An 18107-nucleotide genomic window follows, 5' to 3' on the forward strand; every position below is an offset into this window, starting at 1 on the left:
ATACTATAAGGTTAATATCTGAATGAAGGCTAGTGTGTCACAGAGGAGAGTGAAGACTGAAAAAACAGACATGTATATTAGAGATCAAGACAAGTTTACTCTGTCTTTCTATTTGTATTCATGCTGTTTTTGAGATTGGGTTAATAATGTAATGTTGTCCGAATGAACTATAGAGGAATGAATCCATATCTCACACAACTTACACGTTTTTTTCGCCGTGGTGGAAGCAAACACAGATTTGATTGTATTATCACAGGCAGACAAGAACCCACTTAAACAAGAAGAACCACCTGACTGACATGAAAAGTGACCAATAACAGTTTTTTGTTTTGTTTTATGTGCCATATAGAGGCAATTTTATACAATATTGTATACAACAATAAAGTAGAAATTCAAATTTCCCTCTGAAATAAAGGATTCATATTATTTTATGAAATAAATGTATTTTAAAATAAATAAATTTTTCCCTTATACAGATTTAATATGATTTTTAGCGCAATTTTCCACCGGACAAAATTGCGATTGTTAACTCATGATTTCTGTTCTGTCTGTGCGCACCAATCTTGCACTTCTATCTCCTCCTCAACCAGACCACCTAGAGACTTCGGGTTTTCGGCATTATGTTAAGGAAGGTCTAATCTCGGGAACGCACAAAAAAAAAAATAAAAAAATAAAAAAAACCTTAAAAAGATTTACTATCTCTTAGTGTTGTGATCCCATGACGTCAGAAAATTGCGCTAAAACACTCACTGAGTTTTTATTACTTGTTTATTTTGTTAGTTCTGATGGAATGTATGTGACTGTTCTACATGAACATGAATCACATTCACAGAGACCATGTTAAAGTCATTGTCATGACACTCAGCATGTGTCTTGTTTTCTGTTGAAGTGCACTAGAATCAATAGACAACTTCACACTTTATTTGAAGTATAAATGTGCCTATAGATGGTTAAATCTGGTATGTTTAGTGTGTCACAAGCACCAGGCAAACGGAGCGGAGCAGCATTCAGGTCTCACTGATCTGCATTCACTGGGGACAGCCAGGTAATGATCGTTTTTACCCATAAGTATCGGAGTTGTTTGTCACTGTTGTCAAATTAAACAATAAGTTAAAATATCTACAGTGTCACAGTGTCTGGTTTGTGTTCCCTGGGTGTCCACTAGAGGTCCTCTTCCCCACGGTGTCATCCACATTATGAACTGCATTCCCCACAATCCTTGTCTGTACCAATCACTGTTCATTGCACTCAGCTGTTCCCTGTCATCATTGTACCCAGCTGTTCCCTGTTATTCATTGTTAGTTCTTTGTTATATATGCCCTGCCTGTCTAGTGTTTGTTACGGATTCCTTGTCTATTATCATGCCACTTCTGTTCCCTGTGTTTCCTGTTTGTGTTCTTGTTTTTTGGATGGATTTATGATGACGACTAATTGCCTGGACTGGATTTATGCTTATGGAATTCCCAAATAAATAGTTATTGCACTTGGATCTTCCCTTTTCCCGTTCCTTCGAGTGTGGATCGTGACACATAGAGCCAACCATAACTTAGACCATCCCTTAAGCTTGACAACAAGCAAGCGATCTGGCGGTGGTGTAAAATGGCCTTGTGCAGGGTCAGAAATGCTACCGAAATTAATAAAAATGGCCACAAATCATATACTTATGTATAACTAATGGTCTTTCTTTGGAATGGTGTTTGATGTCTGAATAAATTCACATTACACAAATTAACAACCAAACACTGATATTGAGCCTAGATATCAGAGATGGGAATAAAATAGCAGGATCTTCCTCAGCCAAAGGTATTTCAGTGGTATCTATTACTTTCCCATCAGTCTGGAGTATTTTTACATTGAGAATAAAAAAGTATTATTACAATAGTCACACTACATGAAACCATTAGTGTAGCTTTAAAATAAACTTTCATGCTTGAATTGCACTCCTTTTAAACTCATGTTACTTACTGTTCCTGCAGGGTTAGGCTACTTTAAACAACCTTTAATCTTGACCCCGATAGTCACAATCACGATCCCGATCAGGATCCCGGTCCCGATCAGGATCCCAATCCCGATTCCGATCCCGGTCCCGATCGACGAAAAAGCAAAACCCTCGGGCATCTCTGTAAGAGTTAAAGAGATACATTAATTTTGAAGCTGGTTTTGCCATTCTGACATTAATGAAGAAATTATATATTGATTGACAGCCTGATTGACCTTTTGATTCATTGCTGGCCTTAATACATATTGCATTATTGTAAAAATGTATTAAGAAATTTCAAATGGTTCTTATTAAAAACATTGTTTTTTTAATCATATTTTATAATCAATACATATTTGATATATATATTGGCTGAATTAATAAAATGGATAGGTCAGTAGTTGAACATTGCACCAGTAAAGAAAAGCAAATTGAATTGTTAAATAAATTAAACGTCACTGTATGCTTCTTTGTTACGATTTTTTTCTTTCTCTTTCTTTATTACAATAAAAGCTCAAATTAATGTGCAGTGTTTTAACAACAGCAAAATCTTTTGTAAGGATTGTAAAAAAAAAAAAAAGCCTTTATTACGCCACAGATCAAGGGTTTACAGAAGCAAAGTGCATTTGAATGTGCAGATGGTTTGATTTGCTGTACTTTTGTCAAACCTTGTCCAGAGGATTGAGGATTGGTTCAAGCAGAGAGCATCTGATGCAGGACAAAGAATCTAGAGAGCAAAGCTTCCATCAGGTGAACTCTATAATGTTTGTTTCAGGCCCTTCAAAGCAACCATTTATAAGCGCTTCAGTTTGGAACAACCCCACAACATGGCGGCCATGATTGTTCTCCCTTTAGAACGCTTCTGTAGACGTGATTTATATTTAGAATGAATCCACTGACTTTGATTTGGCAGACAAATAATAACATTTTATGCCAGACATTTCAATAATTTTATGAGATATATAATAATTAGACCTCTTTTACTGCTCTTTTTAAAAAAAAAAAGGTAGTCTTTTGGCAGACACTTTTACTCATATTACAAAGATACTTTCTTTAGAGAAAACTGGGGTCATGTATCCCAGAGTTCATGACTCTATTAATGAAGTTTAAACCAATAAACCTGCAAATACTAAAACTGAGATTTAGCTACTGCGCCACACTCCGCTGGAAATAATGAAATGATAAAAAAAACTATTTTTATACTGTATGTGCCACCCACTGGAAAAACAATGGTGTCCAATAGAGTGGCTGAAGGTTTCCTGTCTTTCTGTCTTTTCTGTGCTTAATTGTGAACTCTAAATTGCTTTAAATGAAGTTCATTCCAATTAAATTACTTTCTGAATCCAATTTATAAAGACATCGAATTTAATTAAGGTGAAAAGCAAACATATTATGTTTCATTTATATAATTTATCTCAATGTTGGATTATCTTAGTTAATTCATTCGATTCCAATGTCCCTTAGAGTCATACTGTACATCCGAACCGTGCATCCGAAACTTGCCAGTCTTGGTCATTTAACACGAATAATATTTTAATATTAATAGTTTTTTAGTTGGATTAGGTCTTTAGGTCAAATGGTCGAGTTTAATAGACTTATTGGGATAACTGAATCTGTATAGTTAAAAAGTACTAAATGTGTATGTTAGAAATTCTTGTATGACAGTCTCAGCATGCAGTATACAGTATAACAGAGAAGGATTTCTTTGTTCTGTAGGAAGGTACTGGCAACATCTGTTCTTCATTATGTGGACCTCTGTGTACGAATGGAGGAAGGGTCTCTATTCTCTCTATTCTAAAGCAGTAAAGTAAAATATAAAACTAACTTTCCCGCACTCTTTACCATGGCATGGCTATAGATACCGATCCCCCGAGTGCCCACAGAAACGGTAGAGCACACACGGAAACATGAGATATTCTACATTTATTTTAACCAATCAAAAATCGATTGAAATTCGGGCACCTCTCTGATCGGAGCCAAAGAAAGAAGATACACTCATATTACTATGAATGGGAGAAAGTGCAACGCACAATATGGTGGAATACCTCCCGCCTTCTAAATAAAATAGCCAATCATTGCATCACTGCTGCTGCTGTTATAAGCTCCAGTTTCTATAGAAACAGTCAGTGTTCGCTGTCACCTGCGCTTAGGACTGCACATTAGCGTTGTACTGTCTGAAAAAAATACAGCTTAGAAAAAATATATATATTCATATTATAACACATTTAATTGGTGGTTACAAATATGAAATTTAATCGTAAGCTTTGCGCACAGTTTTGGAGAATTTGATGTTTCCCCTTTCAAAGAGATAGGAGCTGCACTTGCATGCCTGAGAGATGTCTCAAAGATGACCGCAGAGGGAAATGACTTGTCTTAAAGGGAGTTTATTGGTGTACCTCATATGATCGGGTCCTGGTCTGTCGTAATACACACAATTCTACAATTATATTTAACATTACAACATAACCGAACACGAAAGCTTTTAAGTAATTAACTCCAAAATCAACTGGTAGGCTATATCAGTGAGAGAGCAACTCACAATAACACTCAAAAAACACAAAATAACACATGGAAAGAATATGTGAACGAAGATGTGTTTTTGGCTGATTTGTTGGTAATGTATTTGCATTCTGCAATGCAATACATAAAACACACCTAGAAGAAGAAGTGTATAATAATAATAATAATAATAATAATAATAAAAACACCAAGTATAATTAATTACTGAGTAATGAGAATGTTAAAATGTTTTTTTTATGGGTATTTGTTGCGTATGTGTATGCATCCATTTATCATTTGCTCATAGAAGCAGAGTTGAATAAAACCTAAACTTACATATAGGCACTGTATTAAGCAGCACATTACTTACTCAATGAAAAGTGTTTCTAGTTGCTACATGTAAAATAATTTTATTTATTTATTTATCTGACATTTTATTTGTCTATTTATTTATCTCCACGTTTGTCTGCAATAAAAAAAACTCCTGCTGACAGCAGGAGTAAAATCTCACAGATACATTTTTAAAATTGCATACTAAGTATAGGTTCTTCTTTTTGAATATGTAATTACTTTGCAACCGTTAAAAAAAAAAAAACGATATAGTTTGAATGTGTGTTGTAGTGTGAACAATAACCCATTCATAATTTGAATTTTCAATTTTTGTGTTCATGTGACTGTATCTGGTAGAGAGCCCACAGGTTTTGTTTTGTGTTTATGAACAGTAGCCTATTAAAGTTGGTATTACTCGACACCCCTGACTTCTTCGTCCTTCTTTGTTTTAAACTTTTTACATCCAATGATGGGGGATTTCAATTTATAAGGTTAAATAAAGCCTGTGGTAAACATAACTTGACTTTGACGTTTTGTTCTACAATGTAAACTGCACACACTCACACCTTATTTGGTTACTTATTAAAAAACATAAGCTTTCAAAAATCATCATACCTTCAAAATCTGTGTCATTTACATTGTAGAACAAAATGTTAAAGTATTGTCAAGTTATGTTTACTACAGGCTTTATTTTACTCATAAATCAAATACAAAATACAGATAATACAAAACACCATTCTAAAAACCCATAGGAAAATCTCGTAGGAACCAGGGTTTTGACGTAATATCTGCACCACTCTATTGATCCGCGAGTCATTCCTGAAATTGCTGACTGACAGTGATATAACTGTAGCAATGAACGAGACAAAATATTTAACAATATTTTAAAATGCTTAGGTCAAAATAGACCTATGCATTAAGTGTTATAGTGTAAATGCAACACTTGCAACAGCAACATAGATGAAAATAAGAAAAACTAGTCTGTGTTGGCTGAATACGTTTAGCAGCTTCTAATTAAAGATAAATAAAACAACTTAAACAATATGTAAGATTTTTGCATTAAAATATCTAAAAACCACTAGTGCAGTGTTATATATTTTGTTGACTTGTGTACACTCTAAAGAAATAATTCAGTGGCTTTGCAAATATCATAGTCATAATTAACTTTATCTAACAGTTAATTTTGTCAGTAATATATATATATATACTGTATATATATATATATATATATATATATATATATATATATTTACTAAAAGAATTTAGTATTTGATTAACAATTTAGTTTTGTTTATTTGTTTACCCGCTGATCTGCTGTTCGCAGCTGAGGGGACTCTGTCACCTGATTTGATCCGTGCGTTCGCGCATAGATAGGTTTTTATTTAAAAAATTTATTTTATTTTTTTAAGAATTTTTTTTTAATTATCACGCTGACTCCACAGTTCGCAGCAGCTCAGTGAAATTAAGTATGTTTTTGATTGTGTATACACACATTTACATATTATTTGGCAAACTCCTGTGTGCAGGAGTAGAGTATTAATATGTTTGTGTGTTATCCAAGCTACAACCTCTGTGCCGAAATTGTCATGCTACCATGCATCCCGATGGACACCATGAGTGTCCATAATGTCTCTGTATGGCCCATTTGCTGGAGGACATTGAAAAACCATGTCCGGCCGCAGCTGAGTTCTCCATACAAGAGAGGGTGCAAAGAGCTAGCCTTTTTGAATGAGCAACTCATGATAGAGAAGCATCAGGATCAATGGCTGATGCACGCTCCCTTAAACGGAGACAGGAAATATTCTCCTGTTGAAGTCCATGATGGACCAAGCTGTTCTGATGGAAAAAGGTCAAGGGCTTCAGACCCTGAAGCTGATACCCCAGATGCCAATTCTGGCAACTTTAAGGGATTTGGCTGGCAAGATGATCATTTTAGGCCCCAGAATATGGAGTTAAACACACAACAGCATGCAGTTCATGCAGTTTGTCTCTCAAGACGATATCCTTCCAAATCAGGGGAAGAAGTAACATTCCTGCTAAGGCAACTAGGCAGTCATATCGAGGCTGTCAGCATCCTCATCTTCCTCATTTTAGTCGACCAGGACCATGGGAGTTTGACTGAAGACAAAATACTCGTTCTCTGAGGTTTGATTATAGCCGAAGTGCCAGAAAAGCACCATGACATTCACAAATCGCTCAGTCTCTTACTTCAGTAAGAAATGCACCACAAAAGAAGCGGAACCCAGGGTGCTCAGCCCCCTATGGGGGAACTGCGTAGCAATCCTGGAGGAGCTGCCAGAATCTGTTCCCAGCTATGCCTGGACAGCTGGGGAAGAAAATCTCAGATCATTGGGTAATCACTACGATAAAAAAACAAATACAGAATCTAGTCCTGGCAATGACCTCCTTCATTTTCAGGTATCCACTTAACTGTGGTCAAGGACTCTGTCCAGGTAAAAATTTTATCCAAAGAAATAGCAACCCTTCTGAGGAAGAAGGCAATTACTCAGCTACAACCCAACGAACGGCACACTGGGTTTTATTGGAACTATTTCCTCGTGCCCAAAAAAGATGGTGTCTCCGACCCATCTTAGACCTAAGACGTCTGGATGCATACATAAAAGTGTTGCCATTCAAGAGGCTGACCACTGCCCAAATTTTGGAGGTTATAGAACCAAACGAGTGGTTTACAACACTAGACCTCAACGATGCATACTTTAATGTGCCTATTCATCCAGATCATAGGAAGTACCATTTGCATTTCAAGGCCAAGCATTTCAATTCAAGGTCCTCCCCTTTGGCCTTTCCCTCTCTCCCCGTGTATTTACCAGAGTGGTGTCAGCCGTCCTTTACCCTCTTCAGGCTGTGTCCATGGATAAGAAGAGGCAGGTTGGATCAAGGGGTTCCTCTGGGGAACATACCAGCAAGGTGAATGGTGGTGACAACCGATGCTTCTCTGACAGATTGGGAGGTTATCTGGCAAGGCAGAACAGTCAGAGGCTCATGGGTGTTCCCCTGAACCATGGAACACATCAATGTGCTATAGCTGAGAGCAATCTATCTGTCTTTGAGACACTTGATTACGTTCCTACAGGACAAACATGTCCTTGTAAGGACCGACAATATGCCGGCAGTTTATCACATCAATCATCAAGGAGGCACCAGGTCATTGTGCTGCCTCCAGGAAACCAGGCAAATTCTGTTTTGGGTCTACCCGAGACTCGCCTCTCTCAGGGCAGTCTACATACCCGGAGTAGTGAACCGGGCAGCCGATCTCCTTTTCCGAACTGGACCTCTCCCGGGAGAATGGCGATTACACCCAGAGGTGGTGAATCTGATATGGGCCCGGTTTGGAAAAGCCCACACCGACCTGTTTGCATGAGCTGAGATGACCCATTGCAAGATGTGGTTCTCTCTGAATGGCCAAGGTGGGCCTTTGGGACTGGATGCACTGTCTCACGAGTGCCCAGGAGGTTTATTATATGCTTTTCCTCCCCTACCATTGATTCCTCATGTGCTCAAACGGGTCAATCTGGGACATTGCAGGATCTTACTGATCGCCCCGAAATGGCCAAAGAGACATTGGTTCCCACTTCTCCTACGTCTGGTACAGGGCCATCTGTGGCCACTACCAATCAGAGCAGGCCTTCTCTCTCAAGTGGAGGGTCAGATCTGGCACCCGAACCCAGACACGTTACAACTCTGGGTTTGGCCCCTACTCAGCCCCTCTCTTGTCAGCTGGAGGAGGCAGTAGGGAAAACCATAAACAATACTAAAGCACCTTCCACTTGGGATAACTACGAGCAAGTGGTGTGTTCTCTAACTGGTGTCAGGAAAAAAACTTGGACCCCACGAATTGTAGTCTTGATTTTATTTTATGCTTTCTTCAGTCACTTTTTAGACTCCGGAAGAAAAGTCAACACAGTAAGAGTTTATGTTGCGGCTATTTTTCATTTCCACAGTATTGTGGAAGGTTTATCCATTGGTAAACACATGTTTATTACTCAATTTCTCAAAGGGGCACGTCACCTCTATCCAGAAAAAAGGCTGAGATCACCATCCTGGGATCTTCCCATGGTTCTACAATCATTTACTAGAGCCCCGTTTGAACCATTGGCCCAAGCGGATCTTCAATCACTAACATGGAAAACAGTTTTCCTTCTTGCTATCTGTTCAGCAAAAAGAGTGGGTGAGTTACATTCTTTAACAGTAAGTGAAGACTGTCTGAGATGGAAAGCAGACTATTCAGGGGTCTCTTTTTGGCCGAACCCGGCTTTCCTGCTTAAAGTTCTTAATACTTGCACGATCAATCAAGTAATCGAACTTGCAGCATTTCAACCTGATCCTGTCGTTGCTATGCAACCATGAATTGCGCTCTCCAGTCTCACGACGAGGAATTTTCAGTAATGGATTTCCACCACCGTAAGACCTGTAAATCTGCCAGAGGTGTAAAGTCCAGGTTCAGAAAGTAAAAGTCCTCCTCAGATTTTGTTCCAATCACCTGAATTAGCCTAATTACACCACCTAATTAGCAGTTTTTCAGCCAGTAGGTAGAACTAATTAGTGAAATCAGCTGTCTGAGGTCATGGGTGGAATAAACATATGGCAGGAATTTAACTTTCTGACCCCTGGACTATACACCTCTGAAATCTGCTACAATATGTATTTACGGAGAAGAGAAAAAACCCAAAGGTGTTTGAGTGCACTCCATCCTTCATGTTGACTGAGCTTTCAGTGTTGTTACGGAAAGGGTGAAGCTGATTGGTTGGTTCTTGTCACATAACCTGCTTGCGGCATTCTGAAGTTGTTGTGATTTCCTGTAGGGGAAAGTGGGGCACAACCTAACACATTTTGGTTTTGGCTCAATTATAAAAAAAAATAATTAAGTTAGATTTTTTTTTTTACACAAGCAACATACACATCTCTGCTACAAATTAACACTTAAAGTTTTTTTTCTAGGACCTACCATTTTCGTACAGTTGCACTGAAAGTGACAGAAGTGCAAATGTTACAACTTACCCCATATGCGGTTAATTGTAACAGACAGAGGGGTTAGTTGGAACACTTGTGTGTAACACACATAATTCAGTACTATTTTATGTGTATAGTTTTATATCGTTTGTGCATTTGTATAGATAGATATCCATACATCCATCCCTCATCCAATCATCCTTCTATTATGGATCAATATCATGGATAGAGATATAGGAAAGGGCTACAGTGGCCAGAGGGGTCTTACCCGGACATTTACTCGTAGACGTACCGGTAAGCCAGTGAATGATTTTACTTCGTTTTTGAAAGTAAACATCTTTAAAGGTATATATGATGTCTTATAATATACATTATAATATACATTATAATATATTTAACCCCAGTGGGTGGGGTTGTTACACCAATTTGACACTGGGAGAATGAATGGACATGTTTTTAAATTGACCAAATTAAGTTTTGTTGATCTATGGCAGGCAGGGCAGACATATAATTACTTGACATGTTTAATCTTAGTGATTTCTTAAGTTATTCACGACTGCCGGTTGTGTGCGGACGTTGTTTTGTGATGCTATTTTGTATTGAAGTCTAGTTTATTTTCCCCTAAAAAGGGGCGGTGACGAAATCGACAGTTATGTTCCCGGATGTGCCGGTAAGTTTAACCCCGCGTTAGGTTGTGCCCCGCGCTCCCTAACATTATTCTCTGCTGCCTGTACTTTACTCCTTGCCATAGCATATCAAAAGTAAAACACATTCTTTGTTTTGCAAATATTTAACATTAAAACAATGTTTAGGCTATTTAGTGCAGGCCTAAACTTCAGTGTTAATTTGAGCATCTAAATTATTCACTGGTGATCCCAGTCTAAATATGATAATAGAATCAAACAGAATTTTACAAATTTATGTAAAGTTTTAGCTACTTACCAACAGTAATATGGTATTTCTTGTGTAATATCATACTTCTGGTGGTGACTTCATAATTTCCAGACTGATCGATTCGGATGTTACTGATGGTGAGGTCTCCAGTTTCACCATTCCGATAAATGTTTCTCCATTCCTTGACATCAGGGCCGTTTAAGCGTGGAATGGGGATGACTTGATCTTCAAACTTCCACACTATCAGATCATCTCCCTGTATATCAGTAACACCAGTGTGTAGAGTAATATTATTCCCCTCCAACACTGATACTGACACCACATTACCTGTCATAGTAACAAACAAACAGGAACAGTGTAAAACAGAGATTATTCTTATAATGCTGTAAGTAGTATACAATAAGGTCTAGAAGTCTGAGATCACACTGAAAATCTGACGCAACTGTAATCAACTGAATTTATTTTAAATAATTTATTCATGCATTTATATATAAGTTTTGAAATAATTTATAGGATATTATTGTCCGAATATATTTGCCCACATGTATAATACACATAACATTTATTTTAATAATATTTCATTATAAAATGATAAATTTGACTTAAAAAATTCAGCTTAAAAGTTTATCTTCCTCCAGGGGGCGCTTCACGCCTCAGAATTATATTGAGACACATTCACATGGGGACATTTGCACAGTAATAGATTAAACATTCAGGCTAAATGTATTTATTCCAAGGATTGGCACCTGATTGTGACACTGCAAAAATGTGTTTTATGATTCAGATTCTGCACTATATTTCAAATAAATAATGTAACATGAGCATCATTGATCATTTGACTCTTTGTACAGATGGTGCCTGAAGCTAAAGATGCTCTTAGGATCAAGACATTTTGGCACCATAAAATAATCCCCAAACAGCTGTAAATATCAAACAAAAATATTACATATAATTTAACGTGATTGTTTTACTTTTTGTAAACTACATTGGCACAATAAGAGATGAACCAGTCAAAAATTCTTTGTGAGCGGGCGCAAAGTTTCTCGGAAGTCATTCTGATCCAGATTCAACGTTTTGAAAATATTTTTCAATGCTTTTGCGTTCTTTCAGAAAATGTTTGCTTAGCATCACCTGAGAAACTGTGTTCGATCAAAAAGAGCTTTTGACTCAGTGTTGCCAGATGTAGGATAATTATCGTATTTGTACGATAATTTTGACCTCTGTACGATGTACGATCAATAATGGAAAAAATCCTATAATGTACGATAATTTCAGAACTGTGTGACACTTCAAATGATGGTCGTTGTAACAGGACTTCTCATTGATCTAGCTGTGGATTCTACGTCTACCGGGGGAAGAACGTGTAGAGAGAGGGAGCGAGAGACCTTGCGTGTGTGTGCTAGTGTGCCGCACGAAGCGCATGTAAGGACCCAACCAATCAATTGTAAGTGCGGGCGGGCTTTTATCTATACTCCCGAACCGAATCAGATACCGAACCAATGATTCTAGATTTGAACCCAGTTATCAGATTGTAAGACTTGAGTTACTCACCATGGACAGTAACACTGAATATTTTGGATGTCTCAGTTGTGCTCTTGATCTGTAGTTTATAGAGTCCAGCATGGTTAGTTCTGGTGTTTGTGATGGTCAGAGATCCAGTCTGCTTGTCCAGATTCAGACGGCCTTTGAATCTCTCATCATCACCCTCAGATGTAGAGAAGCGTCCATCTGCTTTATTCATCTTAGCTATGAATTCACCACCAAACCACCACTCAGCTGTATCATCTTCTGGTATTTCAGTTTGAGGTTTTAGAGTGACAGAATCTCCCTCCATCACTGACACTGTCACATCAACTTTCTTAACACCAAAAACACCTGGTGGGGGAAAAGATAAATAAAAGATGCTGTTAATTCTTGATCAATCCTGGCATTTTTCTGCAGTGCAGCAAATGTTAGTGAATGTGAGGATATCCTTATGTGAGGATACTGTTTTAAATGTAGCCTACATCCATTTCACACTTACATCATTGTGTCTCCTGAAAATGAAACATGACGTGACTTGTGATTTCAACATAAAACACAAATTGTAAAAAGTATGTGGCTGAATGTGGAAGATCACATGCAACACTCAAACAAAACACACTAAATAAATAAGTAAATCAAATTAAAAGTACAGCCTGGATGCACTTGATTAAAAAAAATGCAATGAACTTGTTATTGTTAAAATATTAAATGTTTCTTATACTAACTGGAGTAGCATTATTCAGATAATATATATCCATAAAAATGTTTTAAAGTTCTTCACAGAGAGGAGAGACCCGAGAGTGTTGTAAATTGGGCTGAGTTCAAACATCATCAGTTTAACTTAGAAATTTAATCACCGTCATACATGAGCAGCAGCATCCTCAGATGAAGTTGTGAGTCACAAAAAAAATATAGCAATAAAAAACAGGTTTGAGGTAAAAGTAAAATTTCAGGAATTGCTCAAAAATAGATCTGCAAATGTTTTGCAAGTGAAAAAAATAATGCATAACATTAAGGCTAATTTTATCTCCCATCTCATATTTGTTTCCATCACAATCTTTTTGTTATATATTTGTTACAAATTGTAGTGTTATGAATTCAAAATTTTACCATTTGTTGATTTTTTTAAAAAATATAATATTTTTCAAAATATTTGATATGAAATAAAGGTGGATTTTGTATTGCATAATATTTAGAAAGGAAAACTTAGCACAATAATTCAAACCAACCGGTTTCAGGATCAGGCAGAAACAACAGCGCTCGATCTACTTTTGAGGCAAATAGTGATAATAATGAGCTTGATGAAGATATGCAAGTTTTCTATTTCTGGTGTAGACTAAATATCTCAAATTAACGACGAAAACGTTTTTTAAGTAGGCTAATCCATATTAATATATGTTTCAGAGACATCTGACTGGATAAATGATAAGAAGTTATTAATGTGCACCTGTTGTTGGTCTATTCCAACGCATTCTCATCCTAGGGCGTCATTTAGGCCTACTGACCCTTTTGACATTTCGTCTACATCCCTTTAGCTTCAATATGACACGCACAGAGCCACACCCATAACCAACCGACAGGAAAGAGACACAGAGGCACTTGTATGCCGATTTAGGCTACTTGTGATTTTTATTTTGTATTCCGCTAAAACAGTAGCCAATATCCATGAGCTTATTGTTGTTGTTGTTGTTATTATTATTATTCACACACACACAAAAAAAGTTGACATAAAAAAAAAGTGTTTTGCAGAATATTACAGGTCGCCGCCCTCTTGTGTTCACTACCAAATAAAGACACACACACGAACAACAAACAAAAATACCCTTATAATAATGGCGTTGTCACTTTCACACACTGATATATCACAACGGCTATTTTGTAGAAAAGTTAAGCCTATAACAGTTGAAAATAAATGTGACTCACCGTCCACGAGCAATAAAGCCCAAAAAAAGTAGGAAAGGTTCATCATACTGATGTTGGTTCTGGCCGCATCCAGAAGGGACACAGAAAGAGATACAGGAATCAGGATTTGATGACTCGTAGCAAACCGAACAGGTCACGCGATTTCTGCGAAAGAATGAGTCACACTATTTCAAAGCGGTCCAAACTGTTGTCCAACGGATAAGAAAGAAAGAAAGCGGTCGCCTCTGCTTTGGTGAGCGTGACTGCAGTTGTGAGGTCAACATCAGTCTGTCACTGATGATGCTGGTCTAAATGCAATGGCTTTGAAAATATTAAAAATGTTGAATTATTTGAAATTTTAACCTAATAAGACATAACAAAACACCAAAAATACACAAAAGTGGTGTCCCACAATAAATTAAGTTACAAGCCATGCTCAGTTTTCTTAAAAATATTTGTTATATTTAGTTTAATACCTTACCATAAACAAGAAAAAATAGTCCTGCTATGGACTGGCCACTTGTTGTTTCCTCTGCCTTTGGCCCAAGATGCTGCACAGACCCTACTGTGACCCTATAGGCGGTATGGAGAATTGATGGATGTATGGATGGATGGGTGGAAGAAAAATAATGCAGAATGTCACAACAAAGTGATTAATCCAATATTTGGCAATTAAATACCAGAATAAAGCAGCGTTTAAATAACTCTAAGAACATTAAAGGTCAGTTTGTCACGGTTCATGAATTCACTGGCTCGCTCTGTGTGTGTGTGGGTGTGGCCGCTGATTATCACTCAGCTTATCAGCGCTACAGTTCATCATCTGTGGCTATTTATAACCTACTCATTGTCTTTCGTCTAGTGTTTTTCAGATCGTTGGGTTTGTTCCTGTGAGTTTGTCTGTTCCCCTGGCCGTTCTTAAGTCTCCTGTGGATTCCTGGTGTGTTCGCGATCGCTCTGCTTATCGTCCCTGTGTTCCTTCATTATCCTGCTGAGGTTTGGATCACCTTTCGCTCCACATATCTTCAAGGAGGATCTGGGTTGCCCATTCAGTCCCTGCGCTGCCAAGGCCGACTATTCCAAAAGTCTCATAGCCTACATCTGATTTTTTTACAGTGTACATCTGACTCTGTTTCACTACTCTCACTTGTGTTCAGCAATAAATGTGTACATTCACTTGCAATTGAATCTTTTGTTTATTCAAAGGGTAACCGTTTGTGTGAATCAATAATTTCACTACTCTGTTTACAGCTCTGCTAATCTGTTTCCCCAGGTAATGCCAGATCCTCAGCCCTGCTGTGAGACATATCTTATTGACCTGATCTGGCTAAGCCCTGACACATCTATAGGCTACAGCTGAAACAATGAAAATGCCCTTTGTTTTTCACGGGTTATCATAAAAACCCTTTTAATGTTTTGCTCATCTGATTGGTGGAGCACATTTTCAGTCGCTATTATGTTGACAAATGTGTCCACTAGATGTCGCTGTGTCTATAGTAGCCTTTTATTAGTTTACCTTGACTAAAATGCCAATTAAGACACAGGGCTAGGGCTATGTCTGACCTTTCTCTTAATACATCCATGGTCTGGCCTGGCAGGGTTTACATGGGCAGGGTTTATTTTTTGTGTGCATAGTTTTAGAGGGATCTATTTATTGTTGTTAATGATATGTTAAATGTTCTACCATTATATATATATTACTGCCATATATTACTACTAAAGCCTGCTTGACCAAATAGTTGAATTGTCATTTAGTTATAAAGGTAGTCATGCTAAGATAATACATATTAAACTTTTAGAAGAATAAATATATAATAATTAACTTATCATATTATGTTATTACATTATATATTTATATCTGTATGATTTTTCACTATTTCTGAGATGTAAATATCATTATCAATAATTTATGTTTGGGGTTAAAAAGGATTCTAAGCATTTATTCCATGATTTATCCAAACATATGAGGTCAAACAACTACACTTAACCACTATAAAGCTGCTTTACAAACCTTCAACTTCATGTACTGTCTTTTCTTTCTTCTTGCTGGCTCTCTTAATATTTATTTTGTTAGCATACTGCATGTAGCATTCTCTATGGTAGCCAACATGAATTGTCACATCTGGAATGTGGCCTTCTGTGATTTCATATTTTTCCACAGTTTTGTTTTATTAAATATGAAGTGGAACAGGGAACACATCAAATTGTCTTGTGTCTGCATTTTTTAAGTGATTCTCAATTGTAGCGGGTATGGGGTGGAATATAGGCTACTATTTAATATGAATGACGTGCATCAAAATCTTTTGTTTATTTGTGTTAATCTTAGCACTTCATTATAACCAGTATTATGACTGATATTTGCCGAATTGCTTTGTTCCTTTTTTGTAAGTTTTGGACAAAAGCTTCTTCTAAATATGTAGCCTAAAATGTAGGCATAATTAATAATAATACTAATTATTATTATTATTATTATTATTATTATTTGAGTTTATAACTATAAATGAGTTAACTTAGTAATACAGTAATATATTTTTCATAAAATAATTTATCAATGCTTTATTTATAGGCTATAAACTAACCTTTTACAGTTTTGGATAAAATAGGCCTACATTTTTTGCATAATTTTTGCTTAAAAATAAAGCATTCATAAATTATTTCATGATAATTTTATTCTTTTTACAGTCTTATTACTGTCTTAAGTGAACTTATTTATAGTTATAAACTCAAATAATAATAGGCTAATAATAATTATTAGTATTAGTATTATTATTATATTTAGGCTACATATTTAGAAGACGCTTTTGTCCGAAACTTACAAAAAAAGGAACAAAGCAATTTGACAAATTTCAGTCATAATACAGGTTAGACAATAATAATAAAGTGCTAATATTATCACAAATAAACAAAATATTTTAATGCACGTCATTCATATACCTGCTACAATTGCGAATCACTTTAAACATGCAGACACAAGACAATTTGATGTGTTCCACTTAATATTCAATAAAACAATATAAAATATGATTCGGTAACAACGGTCTCCAGGTGTAAAATGAGGGCGAGCCACAAATCCGTGAGTACAGTTTACAAACCCGTGGGAACGGATTGCGAAAGTGTGGGCACGGTTTATGAATTTGTGGGTAGATTGCAAAAACGGAAGGCACGGTTTACAAATCTGAGAGCGCGGATTAGAAACTCATGGGTACGGTTTATTAACCCGTGGGCACGGTTTATAAACTGAGCGGACGGATTGCAAAACCGTCGTCACGGATTGTTTTTTTTTTTCTCCCACAGGTGACTTCCCGGGCTCCGTAATACTCAAAACATACATTTGTGAAAATATATGATAAAACCAGAATTGCCAACAAATTTTATTTGACTACTAATATCATACATAAACGAAGGGTAGGCCTATACTCTATCGATGGAGATCGATCAACAACACGAAAAACGCGTTCGGCCCACCGTCTACATGTGTCTGGTTTCTCTTCAGTGTGGATTTTCATGTGATGCATAAGGTTTTCTTTTAGTGTGAAACTCTTCCCGCATTGATCACGTGTGTGGCTTGCATGTGTGAAACTCTTACTGCACTGATCACATGTGTACGGCTTCTCTCCAGTGTGGATTTTCATGTGTCTCTTAAAGGGGACCTATTATGCAAAAATCACTTTTGCATGCTGTTTGGACATAAATGTGTGTTGGCAGTGTGTGTACACAACCACCCAATAGTGATAAAAATCCACTCACTCGTTCCACATTCTGACACCGCAGCGCGCAGCCTCTGCATGGGTTGTACCATGTGAGGGAGTTCTCCCCTCCCCTCCTATAGAGTTGGTTGGGTCCATAGCCCGTCTTTTCCAAAACGTTTTCTCAGGCAGGCTACCGCGGCGCCGCTGGCGCCTACCGATAGCTGGGCCGGCCCTACAGTAACGGTACGCGTCAGGGAGGATGGATGGGAGGAAGAGGCCAGGAGGTATGGAAGCTTTGTTTCCGCCACAGAATAAAACATTTT

The 18107-nt window shown here is 37.2% G+C and overlaps 2 protein-coding genes across 2 annotated transcripts in view; both read right to left on the reverse strand.

Moving 5' to 3' along the window:
• The window catches only part of LOC307169780 (uncharacterized protein), a 59472-nt gene that overhangs the window by 18713 nt on the left and 22652 nt on the right, over positions 1 to 18107 (reverse strand). The window lies entirely within an intron of this gene.
• LOC307170512 (uncharacterized protein) lies at positions 10642 to 14190 on the reverse strand (the record flags this gene model as incomplete). The annotated part of the gene is made up of 4 exons (XM_079891633.1): positions 14120 to 14190; positions 12224 to 12547; positions 10757 to 10999; positions 10642 to 10658 (listed from the first exon to the last, which is right to left on the reverse strand). Exons 1-4 carry the CDS (start codon positions 14163 to 14165, stop codon positions 10642 to 10644), a joined length of 630 nt encoding a protein of 209 aa, XP_079747759.1. The 5' UTR covers positions 14166 to 14190.

This window comes from Squalius cephalus (assembly GCF_949319135.1).
Source record: "Squalius cephalus genome assembly, chromosome: 13".
NCBI classification, from domain to species: Eukaryota; Metazoa; Chordata; class Actinopteri; order Cypriniformes; family Leuciscidae; genus Squalius; species Squalius cephalus.